The sequence below is a fragment of the Colletotrichum orchidophilum genome (genome assembly GCF_001831195.1).
Source record: "Colletotrichum orchidophilum strain IMI 309357 chromosome Unknown Scaffold_143.1, whole genome shotgun sequence".
Taxonomy (NCBI): domain Eukaryota; kingdom Fungi; phylum Ascomycota; class Sordariomycetes; order Glomerellales; family Glomerellaceae; genus Colletotrichum; species Colletotrichum orchidophilum.
This window is the reverse complement of record NW_019173099.1, coordinates 1,097-15,185: the sequence shown is the minus strand read 5'-3', so window position 1 is coordinate 15,185 and position 14,089 is coordinate 1,097. Positions and strand designations below refer to the sequence as shown.

The following is a 14,089-nucleotide window of genomic DNA, read 5'->3' as shown; positions in this document are numbered from 1 at the left end:
GCCCCCGTCAAACCATAAACCGTGTCAACCAACCGCGATTACCGAATCAGTTCTTCCTTTCGGTCTGTAGATGGCGCAATGATTGGCCATTTGAAGCCAACGATGGTGATTTATGATGATAGTAGGCAGAATATCCGTATCTCTGAAACCATTGAAGGCTTTTAAGCCGAGATTAATAACCGTCTCGTGACCTTGAGTCGCTGCGATTGAGCAGACAAGAAGGTAGCCGATGCGAGCGCAACCTAGAGGTGAGTGAGAAATAGCTATGATGCATTATAGGTTGCACATTCAAGTTGTTGAATTGACACCGGACACCATTGTTGCCTCAATGGCAAGTTTGGAAAACCTGAGATCTTGAATTCGTCACATAAGTGGTAGGGGTTATCACAATCGGTCACACGAAGCACCTCTTAATTCACCCTATTAATTGCCCCTTCAGTGGTTTTAAGCAGCTGAAAGGTTATGGCGTAAAAACTCGCTGAAACACACAGGTCGCCCCCAATGATGTGCGCTATACTGACTCGAGCTCTCGTCGCAGAGCAAGGAACCGGGATGTTGCTGCTTCTCGCCAGAGGTACGAGCAACGCGGAATCTCGAGATCGTGGGGGTTGCAATCTCCTCTTCCCCCCTCTCCCTCCCTTCCTCCCACTCTCCTTTCAAGCGTCAGCGTCGTAGATGAGCGTGTGTCACCGATGACCGGTCACAGGCTTGCTCCCAGTACTTCTTCCCGGCGGCAAACCCCGTGGCGTATCGGGGAGAGAGGCCGGCCTCGTGGCATATTTTGCCATGGTTTGCTGCTTCGAGGTTAGCCCGGCTCGCGGGCACGCGCGGCAGGTCTTAGTTGCATGTGAGACCAGGTTTCCGGCGAGGCCTGTACAGGCACACAGGGCACATCACCTCCAGAAGGAGAACTAGTCTGCAACTTTGGCCCAAAAGAACAGGTATCGAATGGTGGCAACGTGGCTGTCCGAGCTCCTGCAGAACGATAAATGCTTACCGCTATGCGTAGAATGACCCAGGGTTCGCAGCCTCCATATGCCTGCCGGGGCGAACCGTTTCTTTGGCCCTTGAATAGGTATCCGTACTTATTTGGACGATAACCCGGCACACGAGAGAAGGAGGCGGTTTGCAGGCGTGGTTCTTGGTGGGAACTAAGGAACCAGGGGGGGAGGGTGGAGTTGTATTCGCACGGACGCCTTCAAGCATGACCAGTCGACCAGACAGAGAGATCAGCACGGCATCGTGGGCCGCCGGGGCTTGAAGGCCACAGAGCGAACGAGATTCTTGTCCTCTCCCTTCATCCCCAAAAGTAGTTGTGTACGGATACAGAGTAGTCTTTGTTGCAAGCTTCTTGGCGTAGCTGGGAAGGGGGCCATGGTTTGAAATGTGGAGTAAAAGGGAACATGAGAGACAGGACCCTTTCCAACCCACGCCTTGCCTTCCCCGGTCATATCTGTGCATTCGGCATATGCCAGAGTGGGCGCAGCGAAGAAACGATGGCCTAGCCCGTTTTCCCATTCTTGTGAGCAGAATATATTACCACGGCCGTGGAACGGGTTAATTGTTCTAACTTCCCACAACCTCGAGCTATGGGAATGGAGCTTGCTTCGATTCTGACATTTCATTCGCTTCCATCTTGACGTGTTGCCTTGGCCAGGTGGTCTAGTGCCCTTTTTCATCAACCTCCCTCGAGCTCATGTCTGTTCTGGGTCCGTGGTTTTCGCCATGGACGGAGCAACTATTTATGCGCTGTTCGGAACGGCCGATAACTCGCGCGAGCCGCAACCCTTGGTGAACAAGCCCGCGACTGTTCTGGGCGTGGTCATCACCTTTGCGGTAAGCAGTGCCTCTAGAGCTTTTTGCAAGTATGTCAATAATGGTTTGACTGACATTCTTTATTAGATTGTATCGTGGATATGTGTCGCCTTCCGGATGTATGTGAGGGCCAGGTTGGTCCAGTCATTAGGTTGGGATGATTTCTTCGTGATATTATCGCTGGTATGTAAACCTTGTCAACAAGTTGCGATCGATGGACATTGTCTCACGCGAGGAACGAGACATAGTTGAGCACAACCACTGGCTCCGTGGGGATTTGTGTTGGTAAGACTCCTTCAACTCCCTCTTGTCTCACCTCTTTGTGAAACTAATGTTAGTTGCATAGCCACCAAGTATGGGATGGGAAGACATATCTTTACCCTCTCTGCGATAGAGGTTCAAAACTACCTTCGAGTACGAAACAAATCAACCCATAGTCGCCAATGATGTTGACATGCTAATAGTCAACCCCTCCTTTTAGACATTTTACGTCGCAAACGCCTCCTATCAAATGTCCACCGCCTTTATCAAAATCTCTCTCCTATTTCAGTACCTCCGCATCTTCGACCGACCCTGCTTTCTTCGATCAGTATGCATCTACCTGATCATCTTCATCAGCCTTTGGGCCACTGCCTACTCGATTTTGGGATGGATCCCGTGTGTGCCAGTTGCGGCGTACTGGGACTGGACCATACCGGCGAAGCGCTGGGCGTACGGCTCGCTCCAGGCCGACATATTCTCGAGGACATACGAGAGCCATTCTTCAACAAACTTTGTGTTGGACGTTTTGGTGCTCGCCATCCCGATTCCTCTCTACTTCAGACCCCAGCAGTCGTTCAAGTCAAAGTTGAGATTACTTGCACTGCTGATCATTGGCGTTGCGTACGTATTATTCTTAATCATGCACCAAACAAGAAACCCCCCCTCCTTTTCAAAAGAATCTAGACAATACTAACAAAGAATTCTAAATGTACAGAGTAAACGGTGTCTCCGTTGTCCGTGTATACTCCATCATCCAGCACAAATCCGCCACGAGTCCGACCCTGGACCCGATGTGGTACGGCGCACTCAGCATCGTCTTGTCCGCCGTCGAAGTCGACCTGGCCATGGTAGCCAGCAGCGTCCCCATATTCTGGCCTGTCCTGCGCCAGCGGTTCCCCGGCATCTTCGTCACCAAGGAGGTCAAGGTTACGAGGGAAGTTCGCAGGTTGGAGAGCGTGGAACTCGACGACGACATGGAGATGGAACCGGATCGGAGGTCGCGGGTCGGCAGCGAAGCAAGTCTTCGGCAAGAGAATATGAATCAGGGAGGAGGAGGAGGAGCAGGAGGAGGGGCGGGCGGGCAGTATCTGGACGAGTTTATCGTGAGCCAGGTCGATCCGCTGAGAAAGGACAAGACTACGGTCACGGAGGTCAAGGCAGGTGAAGAGGTTCAGGGGAGTTGGTGGCAAAAGGGGCGTTTATCGTGAGGGTGGTGTAGGACGCTTTTGCCGATGGCAGATTGCTTATACACCGGCTTGTTTGGAATGAAAACAATGACACCTACAGGAATTTTTGCTGGTCCCAGAGCAGATCCACCGCTGGCGGGAATCCTTTGGCTTGTAGCCTAGTACGATGCATTCTCCTTCCGTGAATTTGCGGGAATAAAGCTTGGCTGATGGCGGCGTCCTCCGCTTTAGCAGTCGACTCCTCCGAGAACATGGCGGATAGCATTCGAGACAAGGCATCTCTACGACACGATGTTACAAGTCTAGGTGCCTCTTCGTAGCATCGGCGCTCTAGGCAGCTTCATGAAGATGTACAATTGATGGGGGAGTCCGGTCGTGTTACTCCAGATTTGCCACAACTACGGTTGATCCATTTCAGTGTCTACCAAATATTGTTTAGGGCACTGATATCTAGGGTGTCGGCAATACATTTGGATGAGCATAAGCAAAAACTTTTGTTCCTTAAGGATCAAAAGTCTGTACTCTCGAGCCACTTGAATACGAATGAGTTGATGAAATGAAACGATTTGTGGTCAATCTAGGTCTGAGCAACTATTTATAGTTGATACCGGAGCTTGAGCTCGATGTGTGTATATCTACATGTAAACAGGGGTACATCGCGCAGTGAATGTACCGGATAACGGTGTCCTTTAGGGTCAAACTGCGCGGTTGTAGCCAGAACGTCCATCGGTGGTGATGGCAGAGGCTTCCTCGCGCCTGTTGTACCCGGAGCGGCCGTCCTCCTCCTCCCGCTTGTTGTAGCCGGATCGCCCATCAGTGGAGACATCTGAGGTCTCCTCACGACGATTGTACCCGGAGCGCCCATCTTCCACGCTATTGTACCCCGAGCGACCGTCTGTTTCCTCGCGACGGTTGTAACCGGATCGACCATCTGTGGTCGCGACAGGGTCTTCTTGACGGCGGTTGTAGCCAGAACGTCCGTCCGTCGTGCTCGATGCGTCATTCTCCCGGCGATTGTATCCGGACCGTCCATCAGTACCGATGGCAGAGGCTTCCTTGCGCTTATTGTACCCAGATCGTCCATCGGTTGTGCTCTCAGCATCATCTCCTCGACGGTTGTAGCCAGATCGACCATCAGTTGTGACGGCAGAGTTTTCTTGACGACGGTTGTACCCCGAGCGTCCATCGGTCGTGACAGTAGAGGTTTCCTCACGCTTGTTATATCCGGAGCGCCCATCAGTAGAGGAGTCCAGCTCCTCCTCACGTCGGTTATATCCGGACCGTCCGTCAGTGGTGACAACAGCATCTTGATCACGACGGTTATACCCAGAACGGCCATCAGTGGTAATGCCAGACGCTTCTTCACGCTTGTTGTAGCCAGATCGTCCGTCGGTAGTAATAGCTGTGTCTTGTTCGCGGCGGTTGTATCCAGAACGACCATTGGTGGTAATATCAGAGGTCTCCTTGCGATTGCCGCGTCGATTATATCCGGAACGTCCGTCGGTACCGACAACTGCGTCTTCACCACGACGGTTGTATCCAGAACGACCGTCCGTGGTAATAGCAGTGTCGTCCCGACGGTTGTAGCCAGAGCGCCCGTCCGTTGTGATGGCAGTGTCCTCATCCCTGCGGTTGTATCCGGACCGTCCATCTGTAGAGACGGCAGTGTCTTCTTGCAGGAGGCTAACGTCCCGGGCACGGAGCGTAGCGACATTTTGTGCCCCGTGAGTTTCACGCCCGCAGCCTTTTACGTTCTCAGTGATCTGATATAAAGTTAGAATGATCAAGTTGGAAACGCTGACAAAGGAAGCCAGCTTGAAGAATTCTATAGGATGGCTTACTGCTGACAAGATTGTTTCGCCCTTGAAAAAGGACAGTACTAGGATGCTGGTAAATAGGACTACCAAGAGAGCGCGTCCAGCGGGACGGCGGGCCGGAGGACTAGTAGGACTGGGTCCATGAGTCGGTAAGATGGAATCTTGTTTCATATTGAACAAAAGGATTTAACCAAGATATCTTTGTGAAGTAGGAGATCTCGCTGCGTGAGAATAAGGCTGTGGCAAAGGCGTGTTGTAGATCCTCAAACTGGATCCAATTGTGGTAATGGAGACTCGAACAAAGCTGAGGATCAGGAGATTGAAGTATTGTCTGAAGATAATAGAACTAGAATACAATGAAACAAAGTGAGAGAAACTCACGTTTAAATAGACGACTGAACATCCTCCTCTGGGCCAAGATAAGAGCATGGAGAGTCGAGGCGTAGGAGGCACAGGCACGATGTACGAAGATACATGACCACCAACTCTTCTAACCCGAAGAGCAAAATGACATAGCCGCTGCAGCCCTATGCAGGTTGCCAAGATCCATGAAGACATGCAGTGTGACCAGACAGGTCTTGATCCGGTTCATCGTGAAGGGACTGAAGGGTTGCCTAGACAAAAGTGGAAACAAGATTCAGACTGGGCCCCCACGACAACTCGCCCGGTGAGATCGCGGAAGCGGTCGTCTTCGCCGCACCCTGTCCAAGCCTGTGGTCGACCGGTGCTCCTCCAGGCGCCAAGCCCGAGCCTCATAGGTCGCCCTACAGCCTGCTGCAGTGCTGCCAATGTTGGAAGGATTTTGGCCTCGCCATCATCGACCGGAGATGCCCGGCGAAGAAGACGGAGTGCGAGCCTGCCCGCTGTGTTTCCAGTTCCTTGTCAGCGGAGAAGGCTTTAGACTTCTTTGGGCTTTTCCGGCGAACCAGGGTTCGCGCCCGTTCCAGGGGTCGACCAACGGTGTTTCTAGGGTTTCTTGGGGGGGAAAACGGCCCCCAACGGGCAACGAAGAGCGGCTTACTTGCGGCCGTAGGCATCGATTCTGAAGGATGTTGTTATTTCGAGGGCGTGATTGGTGTTCGGATGTGATGACTTTGCTTATCCGGTTCGGTCGTACTTCTCAATTGCTTCTCGCCTAGACCTCGGCCAAGTCTGTGCCGCACTGCTTCGCCTCCGTTAGTAAGATCACAACGATGCAGTCACGTCCTCAGCTGATTGAACAAGGCTATCTTCGTTGAGCAGGCAGAAAATCGTTGCCTAACATGATGGGGCACACGGAGAAGACGCCATGGGTTGAGAGCCTTATGTGGGCTGCTCGACAACGGTTTGACAAGTTCCAACGGCTTGAAGATGGTGCCCACATGACTTTTTTTGCGATAGCCGAGATATGCATGCTGTCAGGTAAGTCTGCCCATGTCCTGTCGCGGAGGCCGGAGGCACCCTCCAAAATGACAACCAGTTTCATCTAGCCTTGCCAGAATTGTCTGTGTCCGACATACCTTGACTTATTTTCTCTCAATTGGTGATGAGGAGTTGGTTGTGCAAAAGTACCGCAAAAGTACCATCTGTCACTTACTCTCCGTAAAGACTGGGTACTCTAGGCAGTTTCATTGGCCGAAAGCGGAATGCCTCGTCGACTAGTATGGCAACTAGAGTGTCGTTCGATGCTGACCAGCGAAGGATTCGGTCTACGAGTAAGCCCTGGGCACAATGTCACAACCAGTCACGCAATGCCAGGGGAAAGACATGAAGTCTCTTCCATCCATTCATTTGTCTTCTATTTTTAATCCTTTCATGTGGTAGATGCCCATGGCTCAAGTAGGGCCCATTCCTTGAGATCAGTAAGTCGGGTGCATCTGCCTCAGAAGTGCGAGCCGCCACCACAGGGTCCGTCGTGGGAGTGACCAGTCAACTCAGCAGCGCGCTTGAGGTACTGGGCCGTGTCTGCAGCCCATCTGCGCTTCTTCAGCTCGACAGCAGGGAGAGACTCCCAGCTTATGGCGTACTTTGCGACACTGTGAGCAATCGCCTTGGTGTTGACGAGGTACGCGTCGTTGTCCAGGTTGGTGATGTCGTCGCCAACCAGGTGGTAATTGACGTCGTAGGCAACACCGACCTCACCACCGAATAAGGCAGCCTCGGCTTCCGTCTTGAGGCCCTCGGCACCGGTGAACAATCCACCAGACGGGATGCCGTTCTCGATGAACCCGGCGTAGTCGGAGCGGCCGTTGAACTCGGTGGGGACGTGTCCCAGACCCTTGGACTCGAAGAACTCCTCAAAGTCCTTCTCGATGACGTCGGATCCGGCAGGGCCAGCGAAGTTAAAGGCGCTGCCATCACCGTCGTAGATGGCGAGCTTGGGGTTGGGGCTGGCAATCATGTCAAAGTTGAGGTACGCGCGGATCTTGGAGATTTCTTCCTCGGAGCTGTTGAGAGACTTGACGTAAAAGTAGGAGCCAAGCTTGCCGTACTCCTCCGCACCCCAGAATCCAAGTCGAACGGCGTTCTTGGTAGTGAACTGGGTGAGGGCTTTGGCGACAGTGAGAACACCAACGGTACCGGAGCCGTCGTCGCTGGAAGAGAAAGTTGGTTAACGTCTTCCCTCGATCATCTCCGAAGAAACAGAAAGTAACTCACTTGATACCAGGGCCGGCAAAAACAGAGTCAGAGTGGCCTCCAATCATGAGGACATTGTCGTGGTCTCCGCCCCTCGTCTCTGCGATGACGTTGTAGTTTACGCGATTTTCAATGATTGAAACAACGTTGAGATCGAGAGTAAGCTCTTCACCAGCGGCAAGAGAAGCAACAAGGGCTTGTCCTTCCTCTCGCGTAATGCCCACAGTTGGGACATATCCATCCGAGGCCGCGCCCAAAGTTCCAGAAAGCGCGCCGACGTCATTGTTGTAAATGATGGCTGCAATCGCGCCAGCAGCCTTGGCGAGGGTGGCCTTCACCGAAAAGTTGCAAGTGCCTCTCGACACGAGCGCAACAGCGCCAGAGACCTCGGCAGGGAAATCCGACGCCTCACAGCCCAGGTTGACAACTTTGACCAAGGTCGCGCCGGTCAGGACGCCGCCAGGGGTGTAGGTCAGGGGCCGGGCATCGATGGTGTTGCCTCCGACAGAGAAGGTTGCCTTGGCGCCGGCAAAGGCCTCGGTGAAGGGCTGCTTGTAGACGTCGTAGTAGTCGAGCTTCTCGAGCTCTTCGACCAGCCAGTCCACCGTGGCATTGTGACCGCCGCCACCAAAGGCGCGGTTGCCCTCGTGCGCGTCCGCAATGTCTTGAAGTTTCTGGGAGCCGGCGAGCAGGTCTTCGATCTTGATGAGCTCCTGGAGCTTCTCGGATTCGACGTAGGGCTTGCACTTGACGGCGCTGACCAGCGCCGGCAAGGCCAATACGAGAGCAGCCGTCCTCATCGTGGGCTATCAGAGCACGATGGATGATATCCTGAACAAGAGTGAGCAGAAGACCTGTCGTGAGTTGACTGGGAACCAGAGCCGGATCGGTGAGCGGGCAAGCGAGCAACGGAAGGAGGTGCTTTCCACGAGAGAGACGGATAGCAGCAGCTTGTTGGCTTTTTTAGACTTCCCATAACCACGGAACTGGAGCGACACATGCATGTTTCCCCTCGCGTCATCATCGCCAAGGCGATAGATAAGGAAGCTGGCGATGTTGCTGGCTCCTCACCGACCCGAGCCACTGTCAATTAACCTCGACGCGTACTAGGCTACCCAGAAACGCGGGGACGAAAGACTTAATGAGGAAGCCCAGAGCCAATATTTTCTTCTGCTCCATTGCGACTCTATCGCGACCTGCCTGATCCAGGAACGGCCGTACGCGCCAATGCGATTGCGCAGCTCGGTTACACCGTGGACCTTCTTGGCATTGCAACCCAACGGGGTTGAGCCTCCGGTACGCCAATGACAATGTGACAATGTTCCAGCCACAATTTTTCATGATTCATTCCTCGTCGAGCGAGTCTTTAAAAGGCCGCAAAAGCTCGTTTCTGCTCGTAATGGGAGACCTGACTTGATATATATGAACTCGTGGCTCAACCTGGGGATGGGACTTTTGAGCCAGTACGGATACAAAAGTACCCATTCACCTCACTACCTTACCTTCAAGTTAATTCGCCAAACCTTTTGACACTTATTTTAATTGGCCGAACATTTCAAAGCCTGCACTTGGTGTAAATGGTAGCATGGTTAAAGCTGGTTTGTCACGTTGCCAAGATACAGACAGCGACGGTTTACTCCGCAATAGCCAAAGCAGGTTCGTGTCTCTAAAGTTTTGTGGGTTCAAGTTCAGAGCATCTGCCATCTGATGAAGTGTGCCACATTATCTGAAGGTCACGTGAAGAGATATTTTTATCTGTATCATTCGGTAAGTTTCAAATTTCCGAGTACCTGGTCGTTGAAGCTGGTTCTCCCACTTTCTTCTACTTGATACCGCGTTGATTCAGACGCGTCATCCCGTTTACAGCACACCAGAGGTGCATCTTTGTTACTCTCAAGTACAAAGCCTGGAATTTTTCTCCAAGGGGGGCAAATTTAGTTTGCTGCGACATGCATGCTAGTGTGAGATGATTGAGTTCTGATTTCCTTCTCGATACGCTTTGAGGCTTGTGGAGATAAGGTTGAGTTTCTCAAGGTACCTAGCATCATGTCCGATTGACTTCGGGATAAATGCGCCAAGCCTGCCATCTTCCGATCTTAGCGACAGTTTCGTCATGACTTGAGGACTTTGCGACAATTTTGACTCATAAGCAACGTGAATCTAGACCGCGGAAACATCAGTTGGACAATATGGACAAAGAGCCCGCTGAATAATTTCAAAAACCTCCCAAGCCAACGGTGAGCCTACAGACTTCAATCTTTAAAAAGCTTTGACCTCCGGAACGTGAAGAGCCGCCAAGTCAGCCGCGAACTGCTGCTCGTGAAGGATCCGGGAAAGTGGCTTATAATAAAGATTATAAGAATTAGGGGTTTAAGCCACAAAACAAACTAACGTTAAAGGTCGATATTTGTATAAGGACTCCGCAAGAGACCTGCTGCAGCCGACTCTTAAATTGTATTAGCTATCTGTTATTATAAGAATCAACGGAAAGTCCTCACGGTCTCAACGCTGCTATTATATTAGAGATCTTCCACTTGGAGGATCTGAATTTGTAAACTACTTTGCTAGTTTATAACTCCAATTTTGTACCATTTGCCTGATTGCATCTTTATTTCCATCCTTGAACTTCACTCGATTGCTCTTATCCTGCTCATTCCTCCCCTGGTAACGAAGTCAACTTTCAAAAGAGGCGCACTTCTTGGATGATACTGGGCTTAGTACCCATTGCATGTGTGTTCGCACTTTCTAAGTGTCTCGATGTCGACAGTGGGTGGTGCCCTTTTCAATCAATACGGCCGTCAACATCATCAATGTCAGGATTATATGTAGATACGACATGCCGGCTAAAGCCGAACCATTTTACTTAAACATCGCCAGGTCCCAGTGATTGTGAGTCAGCCCTTTATCCGGTTGAGATTGAGTCTCCCTCGCTGACTTGCTCCTCAGTGCGTGCCATACCCGACAGGCTTCCTGCCCGACGATGATCCTTATATCAAACTTGACGTTGTGATCAAGGGCCTCAAAGACACGGTGAACATCGAAGAAGCACTAGCAACCGCTGCCTTTACGCCATAATCAAATTTCAACTCAATATCGAACGCAGCAGTAAGATGCCCTACCTGCGTATGCTTGCTAAGCTCAGGCCAAGCCTGTGGCTTATGTCCAATGCTAAAAAAGTTATATTAAAATTTTGTTGTATCCAGTTTATCGACTTAGACCTGCTGAATAAGCCCAACGTCATTGAGCACCATGACAGCTTATCACTGGGAGACATGGAAATATTGTAGGTACACATAACACATTTTGTTACGGGCTGGATGCCCACTTCCCGTGCCCGTGCTACTTACCTAAGTGCATGCAAGCTAAAAGTCGGGGACCTGTTTTTGAATCAACGTCAGCGGAAATGACACCGATCCTAGCCCAAAGAGACTGAGAATAACAGGGACTGCGGCTGGACCTCAACAGAGGCAGCGGGATGGAAATTTTCACTAAGTTGCTGGATGTAACATGGGAAATATTGAACAAGTTTAATCATGATCAAAACGACTAGGGCATTTTGAGGCGTTTTTAGTGTTTGCTCATGCCACCAATACTTGGCAAATTGAGAAAATCGTTTCGGTAGAGATCAGAAACTACCAAAAGGGCGGACTTGGGCCAAACTTTGAACCAGAGTACCCTATCGACCCTGAGTCCAATTTCTATATCCAATTACAAGTGCATGGTTCGTACTGCAGTCATCTAAAATTAACATGGGCATTATTTGCTGAAGGAAAGTATCTGAGTAACTTTTGCCTCTTCTCTGGCTACGACCACCTCCTCAATAGCATCGGTTAATTCGGTTTTCAAGCAGCGGATCTAGGGATGCTTCTAGCCTGAGTTGGATGATGGTGAACCGGCACTTGATTGGATGCTAAGGTCATTGGCTCGTCGTACTCACCCGAAGGAGAACCTTGTCCGAGCCGGTCCCGTTGCCGGGGCCCCGCTCGAAAACCCGGACTACCGGGGCATATGCATCACAGATGCAAGGCCGCAACCTTCGTTCACGATTCGTACAGCACAATTTCGAGAAGACGATTGCAAGATGGGTATAGGAAAGCGGAAGGGAAGAAGAGTCATTCACCCGATACTATTATGAGTTAGCAGTCACTGTCGCTTACATGTTATCATTAGCGCTGACCGGCAATGCAACGCTGTTACCAGCATGCCCGGGATTCTACTTCGATCCATGCCGGCTCATATGAAGTCGAGCGTGTCACGACCTCGGAGAAGGTCCACAACAGCCAACCAACGATTGATGTACCATGCGTGCAAGGTCAAGGTTAAAGGCGCTTCTTCGTGTTGGCGATCACGCATCCACCATTCAAACCATACCGCCTGGGTTTGACGCCTATCAAAATTTTGCCTCCCGGTCCTTGTGGCTCTTTAGCACTTCTCGGAAGCGTGCCGTTCTCATCTCACTGCGCCGACGCTATTTCGGCATGGGTGACAGAAGGTCTCCCCGCGGCCCTGGAATTGAAGATAAATAACAATTGCCGCAGCAATTAATGCATCTGTCTCTTCCCCTCTGCCTGCTCAGTGCTCTCCATTGCTCTCCATCTGACGGACTTCCGAACCCGGACTCCCCCCGCCTGGAACACCGTTAGCCAATTCGCCATGCGTTCCTTCAATCTCTTTGCGGTCTTGGGCTTTTACGGTGCGACTTCGCTTGCCTATGACGGAGACGAGCTTTCTGGAATCCAGGCCCAGGCAATCGAAGCTCTGCAAGCGGCGGAGGGGAACGGTACCTTTGGCAAGAGAGGCTCATGCAACCTCTTCAGCGCGCGTGTTCGACGAGATTGGTTCGCCACTATCACCGGAGAACCAGGAGTTGATCGCTGATAACATACTCCTAGGAACTCGCTTTCTGGATCCGAGAAAAAGGCTTACACCAGCGCCGTCAATTGCCTATTGACGAAGCCTTCCAAGCTTACCGATTTTGCTCCCGGCGCTCGCAGCCGGTATGACGACTTTGTTGCTGTTCATATCAACCAGACCTTAAGCATTCACGGAACTGGCAACTTTCTTACATGGCATCGTTACTTTATATGGGCCTACGAGAATGCTTTGAGGCAGGAATGCGGTTACAAAGGGTACCAGCCGGTAAGTGGACGATGCTGGAAGAAATCAATACGGGTTTACAAGGTTAATAGTGTCTCCTGTTAGTACTGGAACTGGCTCTCCTACCGAGAAGATCCATCCAAGGCGCCCATGTTCGATGGTAGCGAGACCAGCATGGGTGGCAATGGTGCCTTCAAATATCATAACGGAAGCATATCGGGTGGTGTTTACATCCCCTCTGGAGATGGAGGTGGTTGCGTTACAAGCGGCCCTTTCGCCAAGTGAGTCGCTTGCCGCCCGCGATTCAACTTGCTGCCGACTGGCTCAAGCCTTTTTCAGAGAGAAAAGACACAAAGCTGATCAATTTCTCAAGCATGACCGTTTATCTTGGCCCTGTCGGGCCCGGTATCGATGGACTCGCCGCCAACCCTGGCGGTCCCCTTGCCTACAATCCTCGCTGTCTCTCCAGAGACATCAGCGCTTGGACATCCCGGCATTGGATGACTCCTGAGAACGTCTTCAACCTTACCATAGGGGCCGCTGCAGCGAACGTCCTCACGTTCCAAAACGAGCTTCAAGGTCGCTTTGGTGATGGATTTCTGGGTAAGTCTCCCTCGCCTCAACTAAGTTGAGTCATGGATCTGACCGCAAGCAGGCACGCATACTTCTGGACACATGATTGTCAATGGGGAAGCGTCTGACTTGTACTCTTCCACCAATGACCCGACTTTCTTCCTCCACCATGCCATGGTCGACCGAGTCTACTGGCTGTGGCAGGCGCTTCATTTTGGCGAGGCTTTCAACATTGCGGGAACGATTACAATCCTGAACACACCTCCCAGCCGCGACGCTCGCCTCGATGATCTCGTGATCCAGGAGCCGAATGCTGCCAACCGGCCTATTAGTGACTTGCTCAGTACACTCGGAGGTAGCCCTTTCTGCTACATCTATCTCTAGGTGAGTCAGTTGTACGATTATCGCTCACAAAAAGGGTTTGGTGGAAGATTTGAGTGTAGTTATTTAGCTAAGTCGGCCAGCCTGAGCTAGCCTAGAGGATGTCACCACTGCTGTACATAACATCCTCAGCCACTGCATCCGCGAATGGAAAACCACCCTAGTTTACCTAGTGCAACCACAGTGGCTATGCGATATTCATGCGGGGGATTTGCCTAGAAGTAGGCTAGATTTCGATGAACAGTACTTATAACAGCGCAGCACTGTAAATATTCTGCTTTAAGCCGCTTAGCTCCCTCCCACCTACTTTCAGTAAGGTATTGAAGGCGGTGTTCTTCCCAT

At 51.5% G+C, this 14,089-nt stretch overlaps 4 protein-coding genes across 4 annotated transcripts; 2 read left to right on the top strand and 2 right to left on the bottom strand.

Moving 5' to 3' along the window:
• Window positions 1-1,725: 1,725 nt before the first annotated feature.
• CORC01_12095 (uncharacterized protein) lies at window positions 1,726-3,284 on the top strand (the record flags this gene model as incomplete). Its single annotated transcript, XM_022623716.1, has 6 exons — window positions 1,726-1,836; window positions 1,903-1,998; window positions 2,064-2,100; window positions 2,162-2,229; window positions 2,297-2,697; window positions 2,792-3,284. 6 exons carry the CDS (start codon window positions 1,726-1,728, stop codon window positions 3,282-3,284), a joined length of 1,206 nt encoding a protein of 401 aa, XP_022469753.1.
• Window positions 3,285-3,958: 674 nt separating this feature from the next.
• CORC01_12094 (uncharacterized protein) lies at window positions 3,959-5,251 on the bottom strand (the record flags this gene model as incomplete). Its single annotated transcript, XM_022623715.1, has 2 exons — window positions 3,959-5,026; window positions 5,105-5,251. The coding sequence occupies 2 exons, from the start codon at window positions 5,249-5,251 to the stop codon at window positions 3,959-3,961; spliced, it is 1,215 nt and encodes a 404-aa protein (XP_022469752.1).
• A 1,690-nt stretch (window positions 5,252-6,941) lies between these two features.
• On the bottom strand, window positions 6,942-8,496 carry CORC01_12093 (peptidase family M28; the record flags this gene model as incomplete). Its single annotated transcript, XM_022623714.1, has 2 exons — window positions 6,942-7,653; window positions 7,718-8,496. 2 exons carry the CDS (start codon window positions 8,494-8,496, stop codon window positions 6,942-6,944), a joined length of 1,491 nt encoding a protein of 496 aa, XP_022469751.1.
• Window positions 8,497-12,349: 3,853 nt separating this feature from the next.
• CORC01_12092 (uncharacterized protein) lies at window positions 12,350-13,750 on the top strand (the record flags this gene model as incomplete). The annotated part of the gene is made up of 5 exons (XM_022623713.1): window positions 12,350-12,534; window positions 12,589-12,835; window positions 12,899-13,074; window positions 13,167-13,396; window positions 13,449-13,750. The coding sequence occupies 5 exons, from the start codon at window positions 12,350-12,352 to the stop codon at window positions 13,748-13,750; spliced, it is 1,140 nt and encodes a 379-aa protein (XP_022469750.1).
• Window positions 13,751-14,089: the final 339 nt, after the last annotated feature.